The 27,562-nt window shown below is 43.6% G+C and overlaps 1 protein-coding gene across 2 annotated transcripts in view; it reads right to left on the minus strand.

The window, feature by feature from the left end:
- LOC110490131 (segment polarity protein dishevelled homolog DVL-2) overlaps window positions 1-27,562 on the minus strand; it is a 34,066-nt gene that overhangs the window by 2,119 nt on the left and 4,385 nt on the right. Inside the window, exons 2-14 of one of the 2 annotated variants that reach the window (XM_021563324.2) lie at window positions 18,030-18,099; window positions 17,586-17,731; window positions 17,165-17,274; window positions 16,277-16,403; window positions 15,901-15,991; window positions 13,740-13,809; window positions 13,382-13,521; window positions 13,221-13,297; window positions 7,709-7,776; window positions 7,285-7,452; window positions 6,732-6,863; window positions 3,120-3,296; window positions 2,542-2,766 (exon numbers count right to left, since the gene is read on the minus strand). In XM_021563324.2, the coding sequence (XP_021418999.1) occupies window positions 2,542-2,766; window positions 3,120-3,296; window positions 6,732-6,863; window positions 7,285-7,452; window positions 7,709-7,776; window positions 13,221-13,297; window positions 13,382-13,521; window positions 13,740-13,809; window positions 15,901-15,991; window positions 16,277-16,403; window positions 17,165-17,274; window positions 17,586-17,731; window positions 18,030-18,099 (1,601 nt within the window). Of the gene's footprint in view, window positions 1-2,541; window positions 2,767-3,119; window positions 3,297-6,731; window positions 6,864-7,284; window positions 7,477-7,708; window positions 7,777-13,220; window positions 13,298-13,381; window positions 13,522-13,739; window positions 13,810-15,900; window positions 15,992-16,276; window positions 16,404-17,164; window positions 17,275-17,585; window positions 17,732-18,029; window positions 18,100-27,562 lie in introns of both variants that reach the window. The other variant, XM_021563323.2, reaches the window with a different exon arrangement.

A 27,562-nucleotide genomic window follows, 5' to 3' on the forward strand; every position in this document is an offset into this window, starting at 1 on the left:
ACATTCTAATATCACAGTCTAACCAGAATCATACAGAGGCTATCTATAGCTCTGATTCAAATGAGACATTATTTAACCCTTGCATAACCCTACAATGTTCAAGTTTCTGAGTATGGCCTGTCAGGAAAACTCTGAACTCTTTAATTATTCATCCATAACACATGTATTAATTACACTGAAAAAAAAGATAAACACAACATGTAAAGTGTTGGTCTCATGAGCTGAAATAAAATATTATTTATCTCAAATTGAGCACAAATGTGTTTACATCCCTGTTAGTGAGCATTTATCCTTTTCCAAGATAATCCATCCACCTGACAGCTGTGGCACATCAAGAAGCTGATTAAACTGCATGATCATTTCATGTGCACCTTGTACTGGGGACAATAAAAGGCCACTAAAATGTTGTGCTCAAATTTGTTTACATCCCTGTTACTGAGCATTTCTCCTTTACCAAGATAATCTATCCACCTGACAGCTGTGACATATTAAGAAGCTGATTCAACAGCATGATCAAGTGCACCTTGTGCTGGGGACAAAAGAGTGGGAGTCCTCGGAGTGGGCCACAGTGTCTCCTGACCCCTCCTGTCTCAGCCTCCAGTATTTATGCTGCAGTAGTTTATGTGTCGGGGGGCTAGGGTCAGTTTGTTATATCTGGAGTACTTCTCCTGTCCTATTCGAATCTAAGTGTGCGTTCTCTAATTCTCTCCTTCTCTCTTTCTCTCTCTCGGAGGACCTGAGCCCTAGGACCATGCCCCAGGACTACCTGACATGATGACTCCTTGCTGTCCCCAGTCCACCTGGCTGTGCTGCTGCTCCAGTTTCAACTGTTCTGCCTTATTATTATTATTCGACCATGCTGATCATTTATGAACATTTGAACATCTTGGCCATGTTCTGTTATAATCTCCACCCGGCACAGCCAGAAGAGGACTGGCCATCCCACATATGCTCTCTCTAATTCTCTCTTTCTTTCTCTCTCTCGGAGGACCTGAGCCCTAGGACCATGCCCCAGGAATACCTGACATGATGACTCCTTGCTGTCCCCAGTCCACCTGACTGTGCTGCTGCTCCAGTTTCAACTGTTCTGCCTTATTATTATTATTCGACCATGCTGATCATTTTTGAACATTTGAACATCTTGGCCATGTTCTGTTATAATCTCCACCCGGCACAGCCAGAAGAGGACTGGCCATCCCACATATGCTCTCTCTAATTCTCTCTCTCTCGGAGGACCTGAGCCCTAGGACCATGCCCCAGGAATACCTGACATGATGACTCCTTGCTGTCCCCAGTCCACCTGACTGTGCTGCTGCTCCAGTTTCAACTATTCTGCCTTATTATTATTCGACCATGCTGGTCATTTATGAACATTTGAACATCTTGACCATGTTTTGTTATAATCTCCACCCGGCACAGCCAGAAGAGGACTGGCCACCCCACATAGCCTGGTTCCTCTCTAGGTTTCTTCCTAGGTTTTGGCCTTTCTAGGGAGTTTTTCCTAGCCACCGTGCTTCTTCACCTGCATTGCTTGCTGTTTGGGGTTTTAGGCTGGGTTTCTGTACAGCACTTTGAGATATCAGCTGATGTACGAAGGGCTATATAAAATAAATTTGATTGATTGATTGAAAAGGCCACTAAAATGTGCAGTTTTGTCAACACAATGCCACGGATGTCTCAAGTTGAGGGAGCGTGCAACTGGCATGCTGACTGCAGGAATGTTCACCAGAGCTGTTGCCAGAGAATTGGGGATGTTTATTTTTCTACCATAAGCCACTTTCAACATTGTTTTAGAGAATTTTACAGTACGTCCAACAGGCCTCACAACCGCAGGCCATGTGTATGGCACCGTGTGGGAGAGCGGTTTGCTGATGTCAACGTATGGTAGCAGTGGGGATATGGTATTGGCAGGCATAAGCTATGGACAATGAACACAATTGCATTTTATCGAAGGCATTTTGAATGCAGAGATACCGTGATGAGATCCTGAGGACCATTGTCGTGCCATTCATCACCTCATGTTTCAGCATGATAATGCACGGCCTTGCAAGGATCTGTACACAATTCCTGAAAGTTGAAAATGTCTCAGTTCTTCCATGGCCTGCATACTCAGACATTTCACCCATTGAGCATGTTTGGGATGCTCTGGATCGATGTGTACAACAGCTTGTTCCAATTCCCGCCAATATCCAGCAACTTTGCACAGCCATTGAAGAGGAGTGGGGCCACATTCTTCAGGCCACAATCAACAGCCTGATCAACTCTATGTGAAGGAGATGTGTCGTGCTGAATGAGGCAAATGGTGGTAAAATCAGATACTGACTGGTTTTCTGATCCACGTCCCTACCATTTATTAAAAGGTATCTGTGACCAACAGATGCATATCTGTATTCCCAGTCATGTGAAATCCATAGATATGGCCAAATTAATTTACTTATATGAACTGTAACTCATTAAAATCTTTGAAATTATTGCATGTTACATTTATATTTTTGTTCAGTATACATACACCCCCCCCCCACCCTGTCCCTCCAGTCTCACCCTCGCTATGCTGGCTCCCTGTGCTGCCTGGCGCATAGCTGTAGCTGGAAAGCTCGTGGTAGGGGGGTGGCTGGCTGGAGTAGGGGTTGGAGGTGTACTGGTAGGAGGGGAAGGTGTGCATCAGGGGCCAGGGTGTGGCCCCCGGAAGGGGCAGGGGGGCCAGGGTGTCCTGGTCTGAGGCCCCACTAGAACCGTCGTTGTCATTCAGGGAGAGGTTTGCCATGTCTGGGAGAGAATAGTGTAATGGCACAGTTATAATCAGTGATGTATGATTTGACCTTCATTTTCAATACATAGGACATTTTACCAGAGCTCTCACAAAATAAAAGTCCATGGCAAATATACATATTTACAGCAAACAGCAACGAAACTGTAAAGCTAAGCACAGAAGGCACGGCAACATCTTAAGGCTCGAGGGCCACATCGGGATTTCGAAATACAAAGGAGTGCCGCACCAAGACAATTTTCTTATCCAAAATAATCATAATACAGGGATGGCCACCTGTTGCCCATCTCTGTAGTACAGTAAAACAGGCCTATGGGCAATTAGCCACGAAGGCTTGTGCTGTTTTACTCACAGTTCTCACAGTCGCTGAAGTCACCGAAAATGTAATAGCATTGCTCCGAGAAGGTGATCTTGTTGACCGTGTGGCGGATGAAGCCAGCTTTCAGCAAGTTACTGGCATACTTCCTGGCTTCACGACGGTCCTGGAAGCCCTCAATGTGTTGGTAGAGCCACTCCACCACATCAGAACCTGCCAATCAATCATCCATTAGAACCCTACACTAGAACCCCCCGATGTGTTGATAGAGGCACTCCACTACATCAGAATCTGCCAATCAATCATCCATTAGAACCCCACCTATGATCTACTGTAGGGTTTAATCTTTGCTTGTAAATCTACCAATTTTCTTTGCGGAGAAAATTGCAACCATCCCGGTAATATCCTGGTATTCCCGTTCAGACCGGAAATGCTATTTAAAAAAATATATAATACCAGTCCCCAAAAAATTGACATGACTATACCACTGTAAATGGAGAAATGTGGACAGGAATCCAATGGCTTATTTAAGCAATAAGGCCCTGGGGGGGGGGTTATAATATTGTATTTGCCAAAACTTTATCAACTCAAGGTTCTGTTACAGTCACCACACAATTTGTTTAAAGCCTAGTGTATTTGTATTTATTATGGATCCCTATTAGCTGCTCTCTTCCTGGGGTCCGGCAAAATTAATGCAGTTATACAATTTAAAACATTACAATACATTCATTACAGAATTCACAACACACTAAGTGTGCCCCCAGGCCCATACTCCACTACCACATATTTACAACACAAAATCTACGTGTACGTGAGTGTATGTTATCATGTGTGTGTGTGTGTGTGTGTGTGTGTGTGTGTATGCATGTGTCTGTGCCTGTTTGTTTTACTTCACAGTCCCCGTTGTTCCATAAGGTGTATTTTTACCTACTTTTAAAATCTGATTCTACTGCTTGCATCAGTTACTTGATGTGGAATAGAGTTCCATGTAGTCATGGCTCTATATAGTACTGTGCACTTCCCATAGTCTGTTCTGGACTTCGTCTGTGAAGAGACCTCTGGTGGCATGTCTTGTGGGGTATGCATGGGTGTCTTGAGTATTTTAAAAAACAGACAGTATGGTATCTTCAGCTTGTCAACACCTCTTACAAAAACAAGTAATGAGGAAGCCAGTCTCTCTTCCACTTTGAGCCATGAGAGGTTGACATGCATGTCATTAATGTTAGCGCTCCGTGTACTTTTAAGGGCCAGCAGTGCTGCCCTGTTCTGAGCCAACTGCAATTTTCCCAAGTCCCTCTTTGTGGCACCTGACGTCATGACTGAACAGTAGTCCAGGTGCAACAAAACCAGGGCCTGTAGGACCTGCCTTGTTGATAGTGTTGTTAAGGAAGACCAGCGCTTTATTATGGACAGACTTCTCCCCATCTTAGCTACTGTTGTATCAATATGTTTTGACCATGACAGTTTACAATCCAGGGTTACTCCAAGCAATTTAGTCACCTCAACTTGCTCTATTTCCACATTATGCATTACGAGATGTACAGTGGGGCAAAAAAGTATTTAAATCAGCCACCAATTGTGCAAGTTCTCCCACTTAAAAAGATGAGGCCTGTAATTTTCATCATAGGTACACTTCAACTATAACAGACAAAATGAGAGAAAAAAATCCAGAAAATCACATTGTAGGATTTTTAATGAATTTATTTGCAAATTAGTAAAAATTGAAAAGCGCAAGGGGCCTAAACAGATAACCCAGGTAGAAGCAGGAATTCCCCAGGTTATGTTTGAGAGGCTTCCATTAAAGAACACCCTCTGTTCTGTTCGACAAGTAACTCTTGATCCACATTACATTTTTTCCAGCAGCGATAATGTCAAAAGCCGCACTGACAATCTTTTTATCATCAGTTTCTCTCAGCCAATCAGTGTGTAAATGCCGTGATTGTTGAGTGTCCTTCCTATATGCGTGCTGAAAGTCTGTTGTCAATTTGGTCAAAAAAAAAATCCCATAAGTTCACTAAGGGTTGGCTGATTGGTCAGCTATTTGAGCCACTAAAGGGGGCTTTACTATTCTTGGGTAGCGAAATGACTTTAGCTTCCCTCCAGGCCTGAGGGCACACACTTTCTAGTAGGCTTAATTAACTTGAAGATATGGCAAATAGGAGTGTGATCCACTATTATCTTCAGTAATTTTCCATCCAGATTGTCAGATAGCGGTGGCTCGTCATTGCGACAGATCCTGGGCTCGAACCCAGAGTCTCTGGTGGCACAACTAGCACTGCCTTAGCCCACTGCACCACCCGGGAGGCCTGGCTTGTCATTGTTGATTTCACCTCTTCCACACTGACTTTACGGAATTCAAAAGTACAATTTGTCTTTCATAATTTGGTCAGATATACTTGGATGTGTAGTGTCAGCATTTGTTGCTATATTAGGCCCAGCCAATTTAAAAAGGGACACTTTGTGATTTTGGTAATGACGCCCTATATCTACTTCCCCAGAGTCAGATGAACTCATGGATACCATTTTTATGTCTCTGCACCCTGTTTGAAGTAAGTTGCTATCTAGCACTAGCGCAACTGCTAAGTAGGGTTAGTACAATGACTGGAAGTCTATGGTATCTGCTAGCCGCTATCTGCTAGCCGTGCACTCGCTTTTGTTATTTTAACATCATGGACCAATGTTGCAAATATCTATTTCCTAGAGGCACGGTTGTAATCACAATATACCAGTCATTTTGTGACCAGTGAGTAGCTGCAGTTCATATTTTGAGCTTCTACCAGTGCCATAAAGAGATTTGTGAATCTGCGTCATGAGTAGCCTACACATGAGACAGCAATTTATAGAAGTCATGCAAGTAAGTGATGTTTTCTATTGACATTATGTGGAGTAAGCTAAATACGGCAGGCTGGTAGAATTGTGATGACTGGTCTAATGTAGGCTATGAATGACGCCAGAGAGTTTGCCAGCAGCATACCTCCCTGTATCCCACTGCTGGCTTGCCTCTGAAGCTAAGCAGGGTCGGTCCTAGTCGGTCCCTGAATGGGAGACCATATGTTGGAAGTGGAGTTGGGGGGCAAGTAGGAGGAACTCTTTTCTCTGGTCTAAACAAATATCCCAATACCCCAGGGCAGTGATTGGGGACATTGCCCTGTGTAGGGTGCCATCTTTCAGATGGGATGTTACACGGCTGCCTCGATTCTGTGGTCACTAAAGATCCCATGGCACTTATTGTTAAGATTAGGGGTGTTAACCCTGGTGTCCTGGCTACATTTCCTATCTGACCTTCATACCACCATGGCCACCTAATCGTCCTCAGCTTCCAATTGGCTTATTCATTGCCCCACCTCCCCTGTAACTATTCCCAAGGCCGTTGCTGTAAACGAGAATGTGTTCTCATTCAACTTACCTAGTCAAATAAAAGTTTATGTCCGGTTCATGCGTGCACATTTTGTATTTTTTTGTGAAGGTGCTTGGTTGGGTAGTCCTGGGATACCGGTCATCGGTATTATTATTGTTTATATATTTTTAATTAAACCCTAATACTAGTTATAACTTTTCAACAATATAATATTTATTTCCAATCCAAATACAACAGCACCCTAGAAGTTGGCTATACAGCACAAACAGATCTGGAAGCAGTTCTCTCACCAAGGAAGGCGTTGGGGATGGTGATCTTGAGCCACATCCTGTCCCGAACCTCCAGACCAGACTCTGGGGAGGCCATGGCCTTCGCCACCGACGCCATGTCAGAGTGGAGGGACAGGTTGAAGTCATCAAAACCTGGAGAGAGATGAGAAGAGGGTAAGATTAAGAGAAACAGACTGTCAAAAAAATCTATTGATTATCAACAACTAAGGTAGACAGAACTTAACACTTGAGGGAGAAGAGAACTTAAAATAGTGTTTCCCAAACTCGGTCCTCGCGATGTAGTTTTTTTGCCCTAACACTATACAGCTAATTCAAATGATCAAAGCTTGATAATTAGTTTACTATTGCAATCAGCTGAGTAGTGCTAGGGCAAAAACCAAAATGTGCACCCCTTGGGGGCCCAGGACCGAGTTTGGGAAACCCTGACTTAAATCTTCAACAGAGATCAATGAGCAAAATGACAAAACTTGAGACTTACAAGAGAGAAAGCGAGAGAGAGAGAGAGAAAGAGACACGAGAAGACTCAAACATAGTAAATAAAAACAGACCTTACCTTTGTGGGCCAGAGACAGGCAGAGGGACTCACGCTCTGTCTCGGTCACCGAGGAGTTGGAGGTGATGGTGCTGAGAGAGGAGCTGCCGGGGTAGGGAGGGTAGGCCCCTGTCAGGGCCACAGAATGGCTCACCCACACAGCCGGGTCTATGGGCCGGATCGGCTCATCTGGAAGCACAATGGGGGTGTACACTATGAGGGGTTGTAGTCTCCTCTACCATTGGGTGGATTTCTCAGCCGAGGCTCATTTCGCATTTAGTCTTTGCTCGATTTCTCATGTCTTCCCTCTCCTCGTTCTCAAAACGAGAAGGTCAGAGGGGAAGGGACTTTGGATCTTCGACCTCGTGTGTTGTGAGGAGAGAGGATGCAAGGAATCAAGGAAAGAGGAACTGAGAAAGAGCCTAGGAGATAACAGGTTACTCACTGCGTGGGAGGGTGAAGTAGCCCTGGGGTGACGGATCCCAGCATTTAGCTACTGTCAAGATAATAGGTCTGGGTGGAGAGAAAAGGAGAAAGAGAAAGCGAGAGAGACATCGAGATAATTATCTTTATTTTTTTCTCTTGTTTTAGGGGGTAGATCAGCTTTAATATTGCAGATGGATTGTAGCTTCTATCAATGTCATTGTCTGCATCAATTTCAACCCCCATATATTTTTTTGTAAATGTATATAATATATACAGTACCAGTCAAAAGTTAGGCCAAAGAGTTCAATCTTGGTTTCATCAGACCAGAGAATCTTGTTTCTCATGGTCAGAGTCCTTTAGGTGCCTTTTGACAAAGGAATGGCTTTTTACTGAGGAATGGCTTCAGTCTGGCCACTTTACCCTAAAGGCCTGATTGGTGGAGTGCTTCAGAGATGGGAGAACCTTCCAGAAGGACAACCATCTCCACAGAGGAACTCTGTAGCTCTGTTACACTGACCATATGGTTCTTGGTCACCTCCCTAAACAGGCCCCTTTCCTCCGATTGCTCAGTTTGGCCGGGCAGCCAGCTCTAGGAAGTCTTGGTGGTTCCAAACTTCTTCCATTTAAGAATGATGTAGGCCACTGTGTTCTTGGGGACCTTCAACGCTGCATACATTTTTTAGTACCCTTCCTCAGATCTGTGCCTAATAACCGGTTATCTCTTAGTCAATATGGGTATTGTGCATAGATTGAATCCACTTCAGAACATGGCTGTAACGTAACAAATTGTGGAAAAAGTCAAGGGGTCTAAAATCTTGTGTGTGTATGTTTACACACAGCTCTTTTTAAATACATTTTCCATTATTGGAAAGTATATTTTACATTAGTTTTTGTTTTTAATGCCACCCTTCAGCTCTACTCAACCCCTCCCATCGATCTCTTAACACCATCCATATTGGATTTCTATTTGCAATATATTTTTTGACTTTGCTGTTGTGAACCTTTCTATTCTCAGTTTCTACAGATTGTAACTTAAAATGTTTTTGCTAAAACTATTATAGTATTGATCGATCAATAATTTCCTTTGTAGAAGGAGCAGAAGGCATGCACACATACAGTTGAAGTCAGAAGTTTACATATACCTTAGCCAAATACATTTAAACTCAGTTTCACAATTCCTGACATTTAATCCTAGTAAGAATTCCCTGTTTTAGGTCAGTTAGGATCACCACTTTATTCAGAATGTGAAATGTCAGAATAATAGTAGAGAATTATTTATTTCAGATTTTATTTCTTTCATCACATTCCCAGTGGGTCAGAAGTTTACATACACACCATTAGTATTTGTTAGCATTGCCTTTAAATTGTTTAACTTGGGTCAAACGTTTTGGGTAGCCTTCCACAAGCTTCCCACAATAAGTTGGGTGAATTTTGGCCCATTTTTCTATGAGGTTAAGGTAAGGGCTTTGTGATGGCCACTCAATACCTTGACTTTGTTGTCCATAAGCCATTTTGCCACAACTTTGGAAGTATGCTTGGGGTCATTGTCCATTTGGAAGACCCACTTGCAACCAAGCTTTAACTTCCTGACTGATGTCTTGAGATGTTGCTTCAATATATCCACATCATTTTCCTTCTCATGATGCCATCTATTTTGTGAAGTGCACCAGTCCCTCCTGCAGCAAAGAACCCCCACAACACGATGCTGCCACCCCTATGCTTCACGGTTGGGATGGTGTTCTTCGTCTTGCAAGCATCCCCCTTTTTCCTCCAAACATAACGATGGTCATGGCCAAACAGTTCCATTTTTGTTTCATCAGACCAGAGGACATTTCTCCAAAAAGTACAATCTTTGTCCCCATGTGCAGTTGCAAACCGTAGTCTGGCTTTTTTATGGCAGTTTTGGAGCAGTGGCTGCTTTGTACCTTCAGGCGTTTAGAAATTGCTCCCAAGGATGAACCAGACTTGTGGAGGTCTTGGCCTCCTTCACTCACGCCGCCAAACTTACCCTAGTAAAACTGACCTTCCTACCGATCCTTGACCTCGGCTATGTCATCTACAAAATGGCTTCCAATACTCTATTCAGCAAACTGGATGCAGTCTATCACAGTGCCATCCGTTTTGTCACCAAATCACCTTATACCACTGCGACGTGTATGCTCTAGTCGGCTGGCCCTCGCTACATATTCATCGCCAGACCCACTGGCTCCAGGTCATCTATAAGTCTATGCTTGGTAAAGCTCCGCCTTCTCAGCTCACTGGTCACGATAACAACACCCACCCGTAGCACGTGCTCCAGCAGGTATATCTCACTGGTCATCCCCAAAGCCAACATATCCTTTGGCCGCCTTTCCTTCCAGTTCTCTGCTGCCAGTGACTGGAATGAATTGCAAAAATCATTGAAGTTGGAGACTTATATTTCCCTCATTAACTTTAAACATCAGCTATCTGAGCAAATCAAATGTTATTTGTCACATACACATGGTTAGCATATGTTAATGCGAGTGTAGCGAAATGCTTGTGCTTCTAGTTCCAACCATGCAGTAATATCTAACCTAACAATTTCACCACAACTAACTTATACACACACGTGTAAAGGAAAGAATATGTACATAAAAATATATGAATGAGTGATGGCCGAACGGCATAGGCAAGATGCAATAGATGGTATATAGTACAGTATATACATATGAGATGAGTAATGTAGGATATGTAAACATTATATTAAGTGGCATTGTTTAAAGTGGCTAGTGATACATTTATGACATCAATTTTTCCATTATTAAAGTGGCTAGAGTTGAGTTAGTATGTTGGTAGCAGCCACTCAATATTAGTGATGGCTGTTTAACAGTCTGATGGCCTTGAGATAGAAGCTGTTTTTCAGTCTCTCGGTCCCTGTACTGACCTCGCCTTCTGGATGATAGCGGGGTTAACAGGCAGTGGCTCGGGTGGTTGTTGTCCTTGATGATCTTTTTGGCCTTCCTGTGACAACGGTTGGTGTAGGTGTCCTGGTTGGTGTAGGTGTCCTGGAGGGCAGGTAGTTTGCCCCCGGTGATGCGTTGTGCAGACCTCAGTACCCTCTGGAGAGCCTTACGATTATGGGCGGAGCAGTTGCCGTACCAGGCGGTGATACAGCCCGACAGGATGCTCTTGATTGTGCATCTGTAAAAGTTTGTGTGTTTTTGGTGACAAGACAAATTTCTTCAGCCTCCTGAGGTTGAAGAGGCGCTGCTGCGCCTTCTTCACCACGCTGTCTGTGTGGGTGGATCATTTGTCTGTGATGTGTACGCCGAGGAACTTAACTTACTACCCTCTCCACTACTGTCCCGTCGATGTGGATAGGGGGCTGCTCCCTCTGCTGTTTCCTGAAGTCCACGATCATCTTTTTTGTTTTGTTGACATTGAGTGTGAGGTTATTTTCCTGACACCACACTCCGAGGGCCCTCACCTCCTCCCTGTAAGCCGTCTCGTCGTTGTTGGTAATCAAGCCTACCACTGTAGTGTCGTCCGCAAACTTGATGATTGAGTTGGAGGCGTGCATGGCCAAACAGACGTGGGTGAACAGGGAGTACAGGAGAGAGCTGAGAACACACCCTTGTGGGGCCCCAGTGTTGAGGAGCGGCAGGGTGGAGATGTTTCCTATCCTCACCACCTGGGGGCGGCCCGTCAGGAAGTTCAGGGCGGGGTCGAGACCCAGGGTCTTAATGACGAGTTTGGAAGGTACTATGGTGTTAAATGCTGAGCTGTAGTCGATGAACAGCATTCTTACATAGGTATTCCTCTTGTCCAGATGGGTTAGGGCAGTGTGCAGTGTGATTGCGTCGTTTGTGGACCTATTGGGGTGGTAAGCTAATTGGAGTGGGTCTAGGGTGTCAAGTAGGGTGGAGGTGATATGGTCCTTGACTAGTCTCTCAAAGCACTTCATTATGACGGAAGTGAGTGCTACGGGATGGTAGTCATTTAGCTCAGTTACCTTAGCTTTCTTGGGAACAGGAACAATGGTGGCCCTCTTGAAGCATGTGGGAACAGTAGACTGGGATAAGGATTATGTCCGTAAACACACCAGCCAGCTGGTCTGCACATGCTCTGAGGACGCGGCCGGGGATGCCGTTTGGGCCTGCAGCCTTGCGAGGGTTAACACGTTTAACTCATGTTGGCTGCAGTGAAGGAGAGCCCGCAGGTTTTGGTAGCGGGCCGTGCCAGTGGCACTGTATTGTCCTCAAAGCGAGGGAGCAAGACAGTGGTTCGCGACGGGGCTGGTTTTTCTTTTGTAGTCCGTGATTGACTGTAGACCCTGCCACATACAGTGCCTTGCGAAAGTATTCGGCCCCCTTGAACTTTGCGACCTTTTGCCACATTTCAGGCTTCAAACATAAAGATATAAAACTATTTTTTTGTGAAGAATCAACAACAAGTGGGACACAATCATGAAGTGGAACGACATTTATTGGATATTTCAAACTTTTTTAACAAGTCAAAAACTGAAAAATTGGGTGTGCAAAATTATTCAGCCCCTTTACTTTCAGTGCAGCAAACTCTCTCCAGAAGTTCAGTCAATCACTTTATGATTGTGTCCCACTTGTTGTTGATTCTTCACAAAAAAATACAGTTTTATATCTTTGTTTGAAGCCTGAAATGTGGCAAAAGGTCGCAAAGTTCAAAGGGGCCGAATACTTTCGCAAGGCACTGTACCTCTCGTGTCTGAGCCGTTGAATTACAACTCCACTTTGTCTCTATACTGACGCTTAGCTTGTTTGATTGCCTTGCGGAGGGAATAGCTACACTGTTTGTATTCGGTCATGTTTCCGGTCACCTTGCCATGATTAAAAGCAGTGGTCCGCGCTTTCAGTTTTGCGTGAATGCTGCCATCAATCCACAGTTTCTGGTTGGGGAATGTTTTAATAGATGCTGTGGGTACAACATCACCGATGCACTAGCTAAAAAACTTGCTCACCGAATCAGCGTATTCATCAATGTTGTTGTTTGACGTTATGCGGAACATGTCCACGTGATCAAAGCAATTTGGAAGCGTGGAATCCGATTGGTCGGACCAGCGTTGAACAGACCTGAGCGCGGGTGCTTCCTGTTTTAGTTTCTGTCTATAGGCTGGGAGCAACAAAATGGAGTCGCGGTCAGCTTTTCCAAAAGGAAGGCAGCTAACCAATCGCTGCAGCTGTACATAGACCATCTGTAAATAGCCCACCCAATCTACCTACCTCATCCCCATATTGTTTTTATTTACTTTTCTGCTCTTTTGCACACCAGTATCACTACTTGCACAACATCATCTGCTCATCATCATTCCAGTGTTAGTCTGCTAAATTGTAATTACTTTGCTACTATGGCCTATTTATTGCCTTATCTCCTCACGCCATTTGCACACACTGTATATATACTTTCTTTTTTGTATTGTGTTATTGACTGTATGCTTAAAACGAGTTTTAATGACTAAGTGTATGTAAACTTCCGACTTCAATTGTTGACCAAGACACAGACTGAAAGTTTGTGCATACAGGAAAGATATGCCTTACCCAGGTTTATGTACAATCTCTCTCAGCACACGGACAGCATCGTCATTACTCATGTTCTCAAAGTTGATGTCGTTCACCTGAGATGAAGCAACATGAGAGGATAGACCTTAAACAAAGAGCTTTCCAGCTCTAAGAGACACAACTTATTGCGTGTGTGTCACCTGTAGCAGCATGTCTCCTGGTTCGATCCGCCCATCAGCAGCCACAGCCCCTCCCTTCATAATGGAGCCGATGTAGATACCCCCATCACCCCTCTCGTTGCTCTGACCCACGATACTGATGCCCAAGAAGTTGTATTTATCTGCACGGGAGAAACCGTACACATACAGTACATCACCTAACAGTCTTTTTAATCCTATTCCATTTTATTTCAGATAAGAAAAACTAAACCTTACAGATAAGCTAGCACGTGAGCCTGATGTAGAGATAAGGCAATGAAAGAGCGTGAGGTGATAGGAGTGAGAAGAAAGGAATAAGATAGAAGGAAAAAGGAGGGGAGCAATTGAAGGGGGCACTCACCCATGTTGAGTGTAACAGTGATGATGTTAAGGGACATGGTGGAGTCTGTCACACTGCTGAACGAAGACGCCTGAAACGCAGCAAAACAAGAACGCGTACGATTACATCACATACACCGAGCATACAACATTTTAAGGACACCTGCCCGTTCCATGACAGACTGACCAGGTGAATCCAAGTGAAAGCTATGATCCCTTATTGATGTCACTTGTTAAATCCACTTCAATCAGTGTAGATAAAGAGGAGGAGACATGTTAAAGAAGTATTTTTAAGCCTTAAAGACAGTTGAGACATGGATTGTGTATGTGTGCCATTCAGAGAGTGAATGGACAAGACAAAACAATTTAAATGTCTTTGAACAGGGTATGGTAGTAGGTGCTAGGCGCACCGGTTTATGTCAAACTGCAGCTCTGCTGTTTTTTTCACACGCAACAGTTTCCCGTGTGTATCAACAATGTCCTTTGGGTGGTGGACCATTCAGCCAACTTGACACTGGGGGAAGCATTGGAGCCAACATGGGCCAGCATCACTGTGGAAAGCTGTCGACACAAATTTTGTCAGCTGGTAATTGTCATGCAAATAACTGCTGGTGTCACAGTAATTGACCGTTAATTATTATAAAGGGGTTCCACACATGCAAGCTGCTGATGAAAGGTCCACATTTTAAAAGTCTAATAAATCCATTTAATAGCCTGTACACCATCAACACCTAATATGTTGTGAAATCTGTTATGGTTTTCAAATGTACAGTACCAGTCAAAAGTTGACACACCTACTCATTCCAGGGTTTTTCTTTATTTTCTACATTGTAGAATAATAGTGAAGACATCAAAACTATGAAATAACACATTTGGAATCAAGTAGTAACCAAAGAAGTGTGAAATCAAAACATACTTTATATTTGAGATTCTTCAAAGTAATCATCCTTTCCCTCGGTGACACCTTTGCAGTGCATCATTAACACATGAAGGTCAGTCAATGTGGAATATCTCAATAACGTTGAAAGTTCCTTCAAGTGCAGTCGCAAAAACCAAGTGCTATGATGAAGCTGGTTCTTATGGAGGACCACCACAGGAAAGGGAGACCCAGAATTACCTCTGCTGCAGAGGATACCTTCATTAGAGTTGCCAGCCTCAGAAATTGCAGCCCAAATAAAATGCTTCACAGAGTTCAAGTAACAGACACATCAACTGTTCAGAGGAGACTGCGTGAATCAGGCCATCATGGTCAAATTGCTGCAAAGAAACCACTACTAAAGGACACCAATGAGAGGAAGAGACCACAAGCAATTAAACTGGTGGATATCCGTCCTTTGGTGCAAAGTCCAAATTTGAGGTTTTTGGTTCCAACCGCCGTGTATTTGTGAGACGCAGAGGTGGTGAACGGATGATCTCCGCATGTGTGGTTCCCACCGCGAAGCATGGAGGAGGAGGTGTGATGTTGTGGTGGTGCTTTGCTGGTGACACCGTCTGTGATTTATTTAGAATTCAAGGCACACTTAACCAGCATGGCTACCACAGCATTCTGCAGCAATACTCCATTCCATCTGGTTTGCACTTAGTGGGACTATCATTTATTTTTCAACGGGACAATGACCCAAAACACACCTCCAGGCTGTGTAACGGCTATTTGACCAAGGAGAGTGATGTAGTGCTGCATCAGATGACCTGGCCACCACAATCACCCGACCTCATCCCAATTGAGATGAGTTGGACCGCAGAGTATAGGAAAAGCAGCCAACAAGTGCTCAGCTTATGTGGGAACTCCTGCAAGACTGTTGGAAAAGCATTCCAGGTGAAGCTGGTTGAGAGAATGCCAAGAGTATGCAAAGCTGTCTTCAAGGCAAAGGGTGGTTACTTTGACGAATCTGAAATATAAAATGTTTTTATTTGTTTAACACTTTTTTTTGGTTACTACATATGTGTTATTTCATAGTTTGTCTTCACTATAATTCTACAATGTGAAAATGTAGAAAAACAATGGAATGAGTAGGTGTCCAAACCTTTGACTGGTACTGTATACTGAAACAGAAACTGGCCCCAACTGCAGTCCCCTACATATTTCATATCCATAACATGTAACTATCGTATAGTCTTATGTTCTCAGAATTACTGTGTGTTCCTAGATAAATATTATATATTAAAAGCAGTAGCTGCAGTACCCTCTCCAGCCTGGTGGGACGCTGCTTCCGGCGTCTGCGGTGGCGCTTCAGTAGCCTAGAGGCTGTACTCTGTTCTGTGGTGCTGCTGAACCTGAGAGGGGAATGGAGAATGGAGGGGTTAACCCTTCCCTAAGGAAGCCTGTAATTGGCTCAGCAACTATATCTCAAACGCAACTCGGTGTCAATGTGAAACAGTAAAAAAAAAATCTAGGTTCCTGGATATCACATAAGGGGTTCCCCAAGGATCTATTTTAGGGCTTGTTTTGTTAACCATTTATATAAATGATATAGGCAAAGTGGTGATTCTGGGCCAAATAAGTTCAAGTTATTAAACAATCGTGGTTGACGGCACATGCTCTGTGTGTGTGTGACTGACCTGCTCATGGTGTCATCGTCCGAGTCACAGAAGCTGGTGGTGTCCAGCTCGCTGCTCATGATGGTGGAGGCACTCTCGTAGCCTGCCAGGTGGCGCTCCCGACGGCTCTGACCGTTCATCCGCGGCCCTTTGGAAAGCAGAGGGGCAACAGAGATAAGGACGATCATGGGGGAAACGAGCATCGTCCAAACATTACTCCTTTAGTACCTAGACTAGAGCATATCACTTATATGCCACTTTGCCAAAGCGACAATACAATTAATGTTTATTTTTTTTACCCCTTTTTGTCCCAAATTTCATGGTATCCAATTGGTAGTTACAGTCTTGTGCCATCGCTACAACTCCCGTACGGACCCGGGAGAGGTGAAGGTCAAGAGCCGTGCGTCCTCCGAAACACAGCTCAGCTAAGCTGCACTGCTTCTTGACACAATGACCACTTAACCCGGAAGCCAGCCACATCAGTGTGTCGGAGGAAACACCGTACACCTGGCGACTGTGTCAGCGCGCATTGCGCCCGGCCTGCCACCGAAGTCGCTAATGCCCGATGGGACAAAAACATCCCTGCCGGCCAAACCCTCCCCTAACCCAGACGACGTTGGGCCAATTGTGCGCCACCCCATGGGTCTCCAGGTTGCAGCTGGCAGCAACAGGGCCTGGACTCGAACCAGGATCACTTAGTGGCACAGCGATGCAGTGCCTTAGACTACTGCGCCACTCGGGAGGCCGTACAATTAAACGTTTTAGTCATTTAGCAGACGCTCTTATCCAGAGAGACTTAGTCACATACACATCCTAAAAATGTATGTAATCCCTGCAGGAATTGAACCTACGACCTTGGCATTTCGCACAATTTTCTTACCAACTGGACCACTCAAACAGTTTACTGACCATGCTGCTCCATGCTTTCCCTCCGTCTGGGCTTCTCCCTTTTGAATGACACCACCGACTCTGTCTCAGTACACTCATCCAGGTTCTCAACACTACCCGCCACATTGGGACTGGAGGAAGAATGAGGGGGGAGAACAAGGGGGATGAGAATGTGGAGGATGTTTTAGAATGCCATTGTCATTAATGGTAAAACAACTCCATGTCTGTTTCCTCTTTTGACATATCGTAAAGGCATCCTGATGAAAGTAGTCAGCATTTTTCCTGTTCTCCCTCTGAAATGTTCTTCTCACAATCCCAATCCACTGTACCATTCCATTCAATCATTAGATCATTCACTGGAGCTTCCACTTTTTATTGCATTTACTTAACTCCCAGCCGTGTGTGTGTGTGGATCAGGCTATGCTGTAGGACTTCAACCTACTGGAATGACGGGGGTCTGGAGTCTCCGATGCCCCCTGTCCTCTCCACCGGTAGGGGAGGCAGGGGGGAAGGGGGGGGAGAGGGCTCCGTACAGACCTCCACCGGGGGACGAGGGGGCTCCGCAAGGGGACTGTCTGAGGATACCAGCTAGAGAAGGAGGGGGGGGGGGGCAACAGAAACAAAGTCGAAAAACGGACCCATTCACACAAGCAAACGTCATGCTTGCTCACCTACCAGCAAACTAGCATGCTGTCAAAACAAACAGCAGGACCACATCAGTGAAAACAAGATCCAAGTTATTATTCTTGATAAAGAACTCAATTCTGTATTGAGCGTTGTTTGTAATCATTGACACAAGTGAGAAGTATTGAGGTTACTGCTGACCGGGTGGACAAAGTGCCATGCAACACAATCAGTAGACGAAAGGTGAGAGTCAGCATCTTACCCATGACACAACTCTCCCATTGAAACAAGGTAGTTTGGCAGCATCATCCGAAATCTCTTCCTTCACCACACTACGGACATAACACAGATCGAGAGATGAGTGATACACACACACACACACACTACAGACATACCACACAGACAGAGAGCGAGAGATCTCAAATATGCCATTGTTCATTTGCCCATGCTTCAGGCAGAGTGGATGTCATACGCTCACTCACTCAGACCTACAACATTATCTCAAAAACAAAAATGGATGATTTGTACATTGCTGAGTCTATAATGCAAACATTTTTGATGAAATATGGAGCCTACTTTCCTTATTATTTCAAATAGGTACTTTTAGTATCATAGTTATTACCTTACACACTTGGTTTGTGAAACCAGACCTAAATGCCACTATCGTACAACAGCATCTCTAGACACACAAACACACTCATTCTCCCTCTTCTGGTGCTTCATTACATATTCCTTTCCCTCCTGTCTGTGGGTGCGTATTATTTGGTCTGTATGAGTTTATCCACCCATCTCTCCTTTGTTGGAATGCCCGGGTGCCTGTCCATGCCTGTCACTGTGTGAGGGAAGGCATTTTTCTGTGTATGGCCTTGTGATTATCGTCCCATGTCCTCCATCACTTGAGCTAAAGATATTATGTATAACCAGACATTGAAGAGGATTTACAGTTTATGATAAGCACATGCATTTATTAATAACAATGTGGGTTAGAGATGTCCTCGATTGTTGCTGATCACCTGTAAAGGAAGGAACATGTATTAAGAGTATGAGTTGGGAGCGCTGGTAATTGGTGCGTCACGGAAAGCTTTTGCTGTGCTTCCCGTTGTTATAACTCTTTATGTTTGTGTATTTACTGATCAAAAGTAAATGTTTAACAATCAAAATGTTAAGGCAAAGCTGTAAAAATCTTTATATTTTTTGCACTATTGGTTAGAGCCTGTAAGTAAGCATTTCACTGTAAAGTGAACACCTGTTGTATTCGGCGCACATGACAAAAACTTTGATTTGATCTGTTCCAGTCTAGGTTGAAGATAATCCTTTTTTTTTTTTTTGATGAAACCAAAGATGATCTATTATACTAACAAGATAGTCGAGTGACTGCTCTTACAATGAAAATACATGTCCTCAAAAGATGGAAGGCAGTGGGAGGAAGATAAATCAGGTGGGACCATTCTAGCCAATGAGAGGGCAGATGTGAACAACAGGCACAATTCCAATATAACTTTATTTTTTCAGTCTGAAAATTATTATTTTCTTCTCCTCCTGGAAAATATTTTGTGGTCTTATTTTTGTGTGAAATATTTTAGAATATTGAACTAATTTCAAGCAATTCTATGTATTTTTGTCATGGCTAATGCAGTGTTCCTCTGTTCATAACGCAATCAATGGGCATGTGCTCCGAACCAATGCTGGCCGTTAGACTGCACTCAACAAACTGTATAAAGGCCATAAGCAAACAAATAAATGCTCATCCAGAAGCTCTGCTCCTAGTGGCCGGGGACTTTAATGCAGGCAAACTTAAATCAGTTTTACCTCATTTCAACCAGTATGTCACATGTGCATATAGAGGGGAAAAAAACTCTAGATTACCTTTACTCCACACAGAGACACATAAAAAGCTCTACCTCGCCCTCCATTTGGAAATCTGACCAGAATTCTATCCTCCCGATTCCTGCTTACAAGCAAAAACTGAAGCAGGAAGCACCAGTGACTCACTCAATAAGGAAGTGGTCAGATGACACGGATGCTACAGGACTGTTTTGCTAGCACAGGAATATGTTCCTGGATTCATCCAATGGCATTGAGTATACCACCTCAGTAACTGGCTTAATCAATAAGTGCATCGACGACCCCATCACCACAGTGACCGTACGTACATATCCCAACCAGAAGCCATGGATTACAAGCAAACATCCGCATCGTGCTAAAAACTAGAGCGGTCGCTTTAAAGGAGCAGGACACTAATACGGATGCTTATAAGAAACCTCGCTGCCCCTCAGACAAACCATAAAACAGGCAAAGCGTCAATACAGGATTAAGATTGAATCCTACTACACCAGCAGGGCTTAAACTATTAAGGACTATTTTATATATATGACATTTTTATTTTAATCTAATAGATCTATATCTACAGTGGGGCAAAAAAGTATTTAGTCAGCCACCAATTGTGCAAGTTCTCCCACTTAAAAAGATGAGAGAGGCCTGTAATTTTCATCATAGGTACACTTCAACTATGACAGACAAAATGAGAAAAAAAATCCAGAAAATCACATTGTAGGATTTTTTATGAATTTATTTGCAAATTATGGTGGAAAATAAGTATTTGGTCAATAACAAAAGTTTCTCTCAATACTTTGTTATATACCCTTTCTTGGCAATGACAGAGGTCAAATGTTTTCTGTAAGTCTTCACAAGGTTTTCACACACTGTTGCTGGTATTTTGGCCCATTCCTCCATGCAGATCGCCTCTAGAGCAGTGATGTTTTGGGGCCGTTGCTGGGCAACACGGACTTTCAACTCCCTCCAAAGATTTTCTATGGTGTTGAGTTCTGGAGACTGGCTAGGCCACTCCAGGACCTTGGAATGCTTCTTACGAAGCCACTCCTTTGTTGCCCGGGCGGTGTGTTTGGGATCATTGTCATGCTGAAAGACCCAGCCACATTTCATCTTCAATGACCTTGCTGATGGAAGGAGCTTTTCACTCAAAATCTCACGATACATGGCCCCATTCATTCTTTCCTTTACACGGATCAGTCGTCCTGGTCCCTTTGCAGAAAAACAGCCCCAAAGCATGATGTTTCCACCCCCATGCTTCACAGTAGGTATGGTGTTCTTTGGATGCAACTCAGCATTCTTTGTCCTCCAAACACGACGAGTTGAGTTTTTACCAAAAAGTTATATTTTGGTTTCGTCTGACCATATGACATTCTCCCAATCTTCTTCTGGATCATCCAAATGCTCTCTAGCAAACTTCAGACGGGCCTGGACATGTACTGGCTTAAGCAGGGGGACACGTCTGGCACTGCAGGATTTGAGTCCCTGGCGGCGTAGTGTGTTACTGATGGTAGGCTTTGTTACTTTGGTCCTAGCTCTCTGCAGGTCATTCACTAGGTCCCCCCGTGTGGTTCTGGGATTTTTGCTCACCGTTCTTGTGATCATTTTGACCACATGGGGTGAGATCTTGCGTGGAGCCCCAGATCGAGGGAGATTATCAGTGGTCTTGTATGTCTTCCATTTCCTAATAATTGCTCCCACAGTTGATTTCTTCAAACCAAGCTGCTTACCTATTGCAGAGTCAGTCTTCCCAGCCTGGTGCAGGTCTACAATTTTGTTTCTGGTGTCCCTTGACAGCTCTTTGGTCTTGGTCATAGTGGAGTTCGGAGTGTGACTGTTTGAACTCCACTATGACCAAGACCAAAGAGCTGTGTGTGTCTTTTATACTGATAACAAGTTCAAACAGGTGCCATTAATACAGGTAACGAGTGGAGGACAGAGGAGCCTCTTAAAGAAGAAGTTACAGGTCTGTGAGAGCCAGAAATCTTGCTTGTTTGTAGGTGACCAAATACTTATTTTCCACCATACACAGTAAAGTTTGAATTAATGCTTACGAGCCTACTGCTGCCTACCATCGCTCAGACTGCTCTATCAAATCATAGACTTAATTATAATATAATTATCACAGAAATACGAGCCTTTGTCATTAAAATGGTCTAATCCGGAAACTAATTTCGAAAACAAAACGTTTATTCTTTCAGTGAAATATGGAACCGTTCCGTATTTTATCAAAACGGGTGGCAACCCTAAATTTAAATATTGCTGTTGCACAACCTTCAATGTTATGTCATAATTATGTAAAATTCTGGCAAATAGTTCGCAACGAGCCAGGCGGCCCAAACTGTTGCATATATGCAATGAACGCAGAGAAGTGTCACAATTTCCCTAGTTAAATTAATGTTAGCAGGCAATATTAACTAAATATCTAGGTTTAAAAATAATATACTTCTGTGTATTGATTTAAGGCAAAATATGTTTATGGTTAGGTACATTTGTGCAACGATTGTGCTTTTTTCGCAAATGCGCCTTTGTTAAATCATCACCTGTTTGGCGAAGTATGCTGTGATTGGATGATAAATTAACAGGCACCGCATTGATTATATGCAACGCAGGACAAGCTAGATAACCTAGTAATATCGTCAACTACATGTAGTTAACTAGTGATTATGTGAAGATTGATTGTTTATAAGTTAAGTTTAATGCTAGCTAGCAACTTACCTTGGCTCCTTGCTGCTCTCGCGTAACGGGTGGTCAGCCTTCCACACAGTATCCTAGTGGAATGCAATGTAATCGGCCATAAATGGTGTCCAAAAACTCTGTTTACCGATTGTTATGAAAACTTGAAATCGGTCCTAATTAATTGGTTGACCTCTAATAGAGCTCCATTTTAATGGATTGGTCTGCCTATCCAGGTGAGAGACGCAGATTCAGTCTCAACCTTCAAGTCTTTATTGAAGACTCATCTCTTCAGTAGGTCTTATGATTGAGTGTAGTCTGGCTCAGTGGTGTGAAGGTGAACGGAAAGGCAATGGAGCTACGAACCGCCCTTGCGGTAACTGCCTAGCCGGTTCCCCTCTCTCCACTGGGATTCTCTCCCTCTAACTCTATCATAGGGGCTGAGTCACTTGCTTACTGGTGCTCTTCCTTGCCGTCCCTAGGAGGGGTGCATCACTTGAGTGGGTTGAGTCACTGACGCGATCTTTCTGTCTGGGTTGGTGCCCCCCTCGGGTTTGTGCCGTGGTGGAAGATCTTCGTGGGCTATATTTGACCTTGTCTCAGGGTAGTAAGTTGATGGTTGAAGATATCCCTTTAGTGGTGTGGGGGCTGTGCTTTGGCAAAGTGGGTGGGGTTATATCCTGCCTGGTTGGCCCTGTCCGGGGGTATCATCGGACGGGGCCACAGTGTCTCCCGGCCCCTCCTGTCTCAGCCTCCAGTATTTATGCTGCAATAGTTTGTGTGTTGGGGGGCTAGGGTCAGTGTGTTATATCTGGAGTATTTCTCCTGTCTTGTGTCCTGTGTGAATTTAAGTATGCTCTCCCTCACTCAGAGGACCTGAGCCCTAGGACCATGCCTCAGGAGTACCTGGCCTGATGACTTCTTGCTGTCCCCAGTCCACTTAGTCGTGCTGCTGCTCCAGATTCAACTGTTCTGCCTGCGGCTATGGAACCCTGACCTGTTCACCGGACATGCTACCTGTCCCAGACCTGCTGTTTTCAACTCTCTCCCTCTACCGCACCTGCTGTCTCTAACGCTGAATGATCGGCTATGAAAAGCCAACTGACATTTACTCCTGACGTGCTGACCTGTTGCATCCTCTACAACAAATTCTTATTATTTGACCCTGCTTTTCATCTATGAACATTTCTAACAGTACATGGCCAAGATGTTCAATCTCCACCCGGCACAGCCAGAAGAGGACTGGCCACCCCTCAGAGCCTGGTTCCTCTCTAGGTTCCTACCTAGATTCCTGCCTTCCTAGGGAGTTTTTCCTAGCCACCGTGCTTCTACATCTGCATTGCTTGGTGTTTGGGGTTTTAGGCTGGTTTCTGTAAAGCACTTTGTGACATCAGCTGATGTAAGAAGGGCTTTATAAATACATGTGATTGAGTGAGTCCCGCACCTTGAAAGCGGGAGTGCTACCCTTTAGCTCAGTGTGGATGTTGCTTGTATTCCATGGCTTCTGGTTGGGGCATGTATGTACAGTGACTGTGGGGACGACGTCCTCGAATGCACTTATTGATGAAGCCAGTGACTGATGTGGTGTACTCCTCAATGCCATTGGAATAATCCCGGAACGTATTCCAGTCTGTGCTAGCATAACAGTCCTGTAGCTTAGCATCTGCTTCATATGACCACTTTCTTATTGACCGAGTCACTGGTGCTTCCTGCTTTAGTTTGTGCTTGTAAGCAGGAATCAGGAGGATAGAATTAAGGTCAGATTTGCCAAATGGAGGACGGGGAGAGCTTTGTACGTGTCTGTGTGTGTGGAGTAAAGGTGGTCTAGAGATTTTTTCCCCTCTGGTTGTACATTTAACATACTGGTAGAAATGAGGTAAAACTGATTTGAGTTTCCCTGCATTAAAGTCCCCGGCCACTAGGAGCACCACCTGGACGAGCGTTTTCCTGTTTGCTTATGGCCGTATACAGCTCATTGAGTACAAATATGCATAGGCCACCGCCCTAGTCTTAACAGAGGCCGCTGTTCTATCCTGACGAAAAAGCTTAAAACCCGCCAGCTGTATGTTACTCATGTTGTCGTTCTGCCGACTCTGTGAATCATAAGATATTACAGTTAATGTCCCGTTGGTAGGATATACGTGCTCGTAGTTCGTCTATTTGATTATCGATTGATTGTAAATGGACTAATAGGATCGATGGTAAAGGTAGATTACCCTCTCGGCGACAGATACAAGACACCCGGACCTGTGTCCACGATACCTCTGTCTTTTCCTCCTGTGAATGACTGGGATGAGGGCCTTGTCGGGTGTCTGGAGTAAATCCTTCCCATCCGACTTGTTGAAGAATAATTCCTCCAGTACAGGGTGAGTAATCACTGCCCTGATATTAAGAAGCTCTTTTCGGTCATAAGACACGGTGGCAGAAACATCTACAAGTTAAATAACGCAAAAAAAAACATACAAAATAGCACAATTCGTTATTGGGTCGTAAAACAGCGGCCATCTATTTCGGCGCCATTATCATAAATTATTTCTCATTATTATACAGATCGTTGAGTGCGGTCTTAGGGCTAGCATGGGTTCAGAGCAAATGCCATTGATTATGTTATGAACAGAGGAACACAGCATTAGCCATGGCAAAATACATTGAACATTTCCAGCAATTCTTCAAAACAGCAACATGTTCTTTCTGCTCAATGAAAGTGTTGAAATGCATAAAATAGCAAAATTCTCTACGCCGCCAAGATACTTTTCTAACTAATGGACTGTTAGTTTACACTTCCTCTTACAATGAACTGTGGGAAGGTCACAGTAATGAAATATTCTACCAAATCTATTAAATTTAAAATGCTGATTACTTCTACTAGCCATTATCATTCACAAGATGGACAGAGAAGGCACCACAGGTTCCAAAGTGGTGTGTCAAAATTCGTACGCATCTTCTGGGGCCTGGAGTTTTTCCTGAAAATCATAACCTGGTCAGGTAAAACTCAGTCCTACTCGTAAGCTTTAACAGGGTCTAATGTAACTTTTCCCCCTCACTGGACTGGACATGGTGTAGTTTTTAAATGCATTGGGGTCATGCAGAGCCTATAGGTTACCTGCTTCCTCTCTATATGCAGCTATTAATAGGCAATATTTTATTATATTTGTTAGCATTAAAAGGCTATTTAATATAATTTAGCAATGTAAGTCGTTACTCTACTCTTTAGAATTGCATTATATTAATTTCATTTATTTTTGTTTCTAAAGTATGTCATTGAGATTGAGATCTCAAAATATCACGCTGCCCCTTTAAGACAATTGCGTTCGAAATGACATCTACCTGGCTACAGCAGGCTAACCAAGACAAATGCTAATGTGTTTTTGTAGGTTTCTTTTTGCAGACTCAACAGTCACCAGCATATTGATAGAATGTTCACTATTGTAAGTTAACTTTCGTAAAATCACAGGTACATTTTGAACTGGAATACAAAAATGCGCTGACAAGTAGGCTATCTGGCCATGTTGGTGCTCCTGCTTTGAAAGTGGTGTGCAGATTGAAAAGCAGGCCTACTGGGGCAAATGCTGTCGTCTTGCCACATGTTTTCTGGCGGCTCTGCCTGAATATAAGACACGTTTGTTTTTTTTGGTAACATATCATGGGAGAGGGTCCCTGGCCAAGAACGTTTCAAAACCCTTGCTCTAGAGCGTGTTAGTATTTATATTGTACAGTTACGGGCTATTATCTTCACTTGCAAATAAAACGCCTCACTCTGGTCAAGATCTGCTGTTGTCTCACTTCAAATCCAACTGCATGGTCAATTTCACAGGCGTCTAAATTATATTGAGGTAAAGAAAAATACCATGCATAATGTTCTGCAACTTTACTGAATGGCTTTGACACATTTTTGAAGGGAATTAAGTAGGGCTGCGCGATATCTAATTTATTTTAATTCATGTTTTTGCGCAATATTCCAAAATACTCATAGTTTTATTATTTTTATGAGTATTTACGGCCGCTTGTTCTCGTGTTGTATTTTTAGTCTCACATCTTTCGCTCCTTCTGTGCTGTGTGCACCTCCACATTTACACCAGAGATCTATATACTGTATAACGAAGAGATGCACATCTCCGCCCTAACAAAGGAAGTTGTTGTCCCAAAGGCGGGAAGGCAGGCGACAAGATTAGGTCCAAAATAAACCCATAGAAACACATTGGGCTTATTTTGAACAGATTTTAGCTTGAGTGGAACCTCTCGCTTCGTATTTTCCTCTATGGTTTACACACATCAAGCCCCTCCCCCTGCCTCTCACGCCAACAAAATTGAGAGATTACAATTTCCTCTCTGACAAGCAGTTTCAACTCACTATCTGCATTTGATGTTCAGTCCGACAGGTCATATGGACAAACACATTGAGACATTATTTTACTGTAATAGAGAACTTTAACAAAACCCTTTATATGTGTCAACTACTCAAATTGCGTGCAGAGCAGACAACTAAAACGAGAGTATAAATGAATATTGAATCTGGAAAATGTATGCTCAATTTGTCACGCACGGCATTGGGGTACTGCTAGCAGCATTTTAGCCAAAGACTTATACTAGTTGTCTGGTCTTTTATAAATGTGCAATAAGCATAAAAATGATATATGGAAATGGAAACTCGTTCTCTTTCTGAGAAATAAGCTGGGCCACTTGATTTCAAAATCTGAACAAAGTGGACAGCCTAAAATGCTTTTCAAACAGTTAGAGACAGACAGATTGTTGAGACCTGTGTTAATTTTCTATAGTTTAATGCCTACTACAAGAAGTGAGTCAATATTAGTGAATGTGCATTGTTTTAGTTAAATTTGTAACAAAAACGGGCATTTTCATAGACTTGAAAGCCAGATCAGGGATTAAGGCAAAAAAAAAGAAAAGCGGGTTTGTCAAATTCGTCATTGGAACTACTCGATATGATTGGTCATATAAAAACCTTGGGACCCAAATGCATAATGAGTGCTCTCATACCCCCTTGTGGTGGTCTGAAGCAATGACGCTGTGACGCTGGGTACCTCTAAGTCCGGCGGTGTAAGCTCGCAACTTTTAAAGGAGGAACCACTAATATGGTGGTGAGCAACGACGCTTTTCTTAGGCTGCGTTTACAGAGGCAGCCTAATTGTTTGTAAAAGACTTGATTGTTCAAAAAAACAAATAATTGGGGATACGATCAGAATAGGGACGCCTGTGTAAACGCAGCCACAGAGACTAGAGAAAGTTGTGTAGTTGTACATGGTAACAGGCAGCTAGCTACAGGACGTTGTA

This window comes from Oncorhynchus mykiss, chromosome 15, assembly GCF_013265735.2.
Source record: "Oncorhynchus mykiss isolate Arlee chromosome 15, USDA_OmykA_1.1, whole genome shotgun sequence".
Lineage (NCBI taxonomy): Eukaryota > Metazoa > Chordata > Actinopteri > Salmoniformes > Salmonidae > Oncorhynchus > Oncorhynchus mykiss.